Below are 3962 nucleotides of genomic sequence, written 5' to 3'. Positions count from 1 at the left end.
CAAACTATTTTTTGAAATTAATGTTAAAAAAAGGAAATAATAACAAGAAATTATTTTTTTTATTCTCTAAACTATTTAATTTTGATTTTGCAAAAATAAGAAAAAAAAAGTGAGTTTTAATGAAGATAAAAGTCCAACTAAATATTTAACAATTAATTACGTGCTAATAGAATTTGAAAGAGACAAAATACTATTATGCCAGTGGTGCCTATTTTATCCATCAACTCATCTGAATAGAATCGAAACAACAATATGATAAATATCGTCCAAAGAAATTAATCACACATAATCTATATGTATTAGATTTTTTCTATAATCTAGACGATAGTATTCACCTTGTTTGAATACTTATTATTATTGGACTTGTAGATGTCGCGAACAAAAAAAAAAGAAAAGAAAAATGCATGTGTTTCAAAACTCTAAAGTACAAGTTTTATATGCAATTTATTGGAATTGAATATACAAATTGACTGATGTTGACATATGCAATATTATTTTTTAAAGAAAAAAAGTTGATTTTCATTAATATTAGTTAATATTTTAGATTAATATTTTATTTTTATATTATTAGTATTTATAATTTAAAATTTTAAATTTTAAATTTTAAATTTAGTATAAAAATATTTTAACAAATCCCGAATAAATTTTTTGATTGTTTGATCCATTTACTACTGATAAATTTTTACTCTGAATTAAAATAATTTAGTAGTTGATTTTTGGTTAATTCGTTCGAACTAACTACTTTGGTTAGAGAATTAAGTTTGGTTGGTCTAGTAATTAGTTCACTCGTCCATTTAAGTAAGTGTTGGGAATTCGAATTCCGTGTCATGCATGCAGTAACCCATTCAACGACAAACCTCTTAAATAGAGCTCAGTACCACAATAGATTAGTTTTTGACTTGCCACAATGACATATACAATAAAAAAAACTAGTTCAATTAAATTATCAAAATAATGCTAAAATGATAAATTTTATTAGCCATATATATTATCTTTTTAAATAGATCGAATTGCCTCATACATTTTATTAAGAACTAAGTTTTCGGATCAAAATGTGATAAAAACAAGGACTTTGTTAGGTAGACAATAGTTTTTGTGAATAATGTAAATAATAGACTTTATAATTAGTTTAATAAAATAAAAATACACTACACTCTCAAATTATCTATCTAAATCTTAATATTAAGATAATTATTTATACACCTAATAAATTGAACATTTAATATATTCATTGTTCACATTATTTAATATTTTTATTATCTACCTATATTTTTTTTAAATAAATTTGAGATTTACGATTTAGATAAGAATTTCACTTGAAAACAAAATATTTAAATTTATATTAGGTTTATGGTGTAAATAAAAAGGAATCACGGAAACATGTGCATATGCATCCCAAGGTCCAACTCCAAGTCCATTAACCCAAACGTTAAAACCGCCCCCTCTTCTCAGTCCCTACTCCTTATATTAACTTAATTTCCCGGCCACCTCAGAAAAAAGCCTATTCATTCTTTCTTTGTTTCTGATTTTCGATAGAATTTTCAGCTCTCTCTTCCTCTGCCTACGCACCCCAAAACACTTGGCGGAGTGAAAGGGTTTTCTTCTCTCTTTCTCGTTCCTCCGATTCTCTTCCTTCTCTTCATGTAAATGGTGCTGCCGGGTTTGAACGGAGATAGAGGGACAGTTCCAGCGCCGGAGTCCATGGCGACCAGTCCCAAGCGATCAAACCGTCTTCATAATTTCAACCTTCCACACTTGAAGTGGGGAAGCCAGAAGTACCTGAGGTGCACAAACTCCGCCGGCTCTAGCCGCTCCAGCAGCGGAGATCGCCGATCTTCAGTTTCAATGTCCGATGAGTCACCGCCGAGGCGGAAGAGGGAAACGGAACAGGAGAGAAACCACTCGGTGGCAAAGATGCCGAGGTCGCGAATCAATGGCAAGGGCCGCAGCGGTGCCGACGGCGTCAAGGACGGAATTGAGGCGATGAGGCAAAAACTGATGTTTGATCTGAAAACCGAGGCTGACAAGATGAAAGACGCCATTTTGAGGAACAAAGAGGACGACAAGATGAATGTGGAGGAGGATGAAAACGAGCGGGAATCGCCGCCTTTGTTAGCGGCGGAGGGCGCGAGGACGTGGAATCTGAGGACAAGGCGAGCGGAGTGGAAGATTCCATTCTCCGACGGCGGACTTGGCGGCGGGAGCGAGAAACCGTTGAAGATTGATGAGAATTCCTCTCCTGCAAGAACTGACGGCGGCACCGTTAAGTTGCTGAAGCTTCGAAGCAATTCCAATAAGAGCGCGCCGAGGCCGAAATTCTCCCTTCAATTGTCAAGGAAGGAGGTTGAAGAAGATTTCATAAAGATGGTGGGCCACCGGCCGCCGCGCAGGCCGAACAAAAGGCCCAGTAGTATCCGGAAGCAATTGGATGTAAGTTGCATCGATCTTTCTTGACTTGTATTAACTTGAATCTCTGCAGCGTCGCTGTACTCCTGTTTGATTTGTTGTAATCTGATTCTGCGCTAACGTGGCTGTGCAGGGTCTTGTTCCTGGTTCGTGGTTAACAGAGGTTACAGCAGATTTGTACAAGGTTGCTGAAGACGCAGGGAATGGAAAGGCGCGACAATCTGGGAAGGGGAAGGGAAAGGGAAAGGGAAAGGACAAGATGCTTGTTTCTTCTGACTCTGATGAAGAATCTTGATTTGAAACTTGAAAGCCTATAACAACAATCTTGTTTTGTTGCTTTGAAAGCTAATTTACTTTTGGTAGGTACATAGTTCGTTCATTCGTTTGTTTATATGTCAATAACTCTCTACCGAAGAAAGTGGATTGTGATAGAACAGAATATCTTAGTTAATTGATTAAAGGGCTTTAAGGACGCATCTATATAGCATTCATTTAAGTTATTAGTCTAGATAATGATCAGTGGCAGTTACATGGGTTTGGTTCTTCTAGCTTCTTCAGTTCTGAGCTAGGTTTCTTTAGGCTGGAGAAATTAAACTCAAATTCCATTAAAGCGCACCTTTTTGTTACTCTTTTTTTCCTTTGTTCTCTGAATTGTATCATGAGTGAATGTTGTCTTTCTTTGTATATTTATGTTGCTGGTTTCACTCATATATTTAATAGAAAAGCAGTTATGTAGTTGCTAAACCTGAATATCAGATTTTTAGTGTAATAGTATGTTTCTAATGCAGGCTATGCGATATGCTTATTTACTACGATAATTGTTTACTATGGTCCTGCAAAACTGGTGTAAACCAAGAGCATATTGACCCATTTCTATGCAAAGAAGCTTCCAATTACGCGCTAAACGTGGTGGGGAAGAAAGTGTCGAGAAGCAATTTTGTTGGGTAGCTAAACTGTAGTAGCCTAGTAGGTATTGAACCTTGTTACTGGCAATCGGACTTTACAAGCTCGCGAAACGTGAATTCGACTCTCCTGAGAAGAGTTCATCTTCGAACCCAATATGGTCATGCATCACAAGTGATTTGGTGTGAAGTCGTGACCACCAAGAAGGCAAGAACTACGATCTGAAATGAATAGCTCTAGCATTGGCAATGGGCCGGTTAAAAATGCCCTGAGTTCCAGCCCAGCTCCATCATAGGCCTCCATTTAAGATTGCATTTCTGCGGAAATCTATGGGTGTAAATGAAAAAAAAGAAAAACAATAACGAAAAAATCAGAGACATTTTAATTGCATTTAAACACAATTTGCACTGTCACCAAAAAAAAAACACAATTTGCACTAGGACATTTCGCACTGTTGGGTGCTCTAGTGGAACGATAGAGTCTTGAAACTCACTTCCACGTTCAAGTTGGTGAAAAGGTTACTGTCACCTTAGAAGACGTGCTACATAGCAGAGTGTAACTGTAAGAACTGTGAATTAAATTAACCGATTAATTAATGTAAAATAATAATTTAATTATTTGGAATAGGTCTAAAATTTTAGAATATTAATTAG

The 3962-nt window shown here is 36.0% G+C and overlaps 1 protein-coding gene across 2 annotated transcripts; it reads left to right on the top strand.

Annotated features, from left to right (window-relative positions):
• The first annotated feature begins 1391 nt into the window (after window positions 1-1391).
• Window positions 1392-3622, top strand: LOC107491312 (uncharacterized). Of its 2 annotated transcripts, XR_008009310.1 has the most exons (3): window positions 1392-2430; window positions 2540-2765; window positions 3195-3622. XR_008009310.1 is itself a non-coding variant. In XM_016112150.3 (2 exons), the coding sequence occupies exons 1-2, from the start codon at window positions 1648-1650 to the stop codon at window positions 2699-2701; spliced, it is 945 nt and encodes a 314-aa protein (XP_015967636.1). In that variant the 5' UTR covers window positions 1392-1647; the 3' UTR covers window positions 2702-3090. The 2 variants fall into 2 exon arrangements, 1 of the variants encoding a protein (XP_015967636.1); XM_016112150.3 differs by lacking the exon at window positions 3195-3622 and having other exon boundaries at window positions 2540-3090.
• The last annotated feature ends 340 nt before the right edge of the window (window positions 3623-3962 follow it).

The sequence above is a fragment of the Arachis duranensis genome, chromosome 5 (assembly GCF_000817695.3).
Source record: "Arachis duranensis cultivar V14167 chromosome 5, aradu.V14167.gnm2.J7QH, whole genome shotgun sequence".
Taxonomy (NCBI): domain Eukaryota; kingdom Viridiplantae; phylum Streptophyta; class Magnoliopsida; order Fabales; family Fabaceae; genus Arachis; species Arachis duranensis.
The sequence above is the reverse complement of the archived record's forward strand: the minus strand, read 5'-3'. Positions and strand labels throughout refer to the sequence as shown.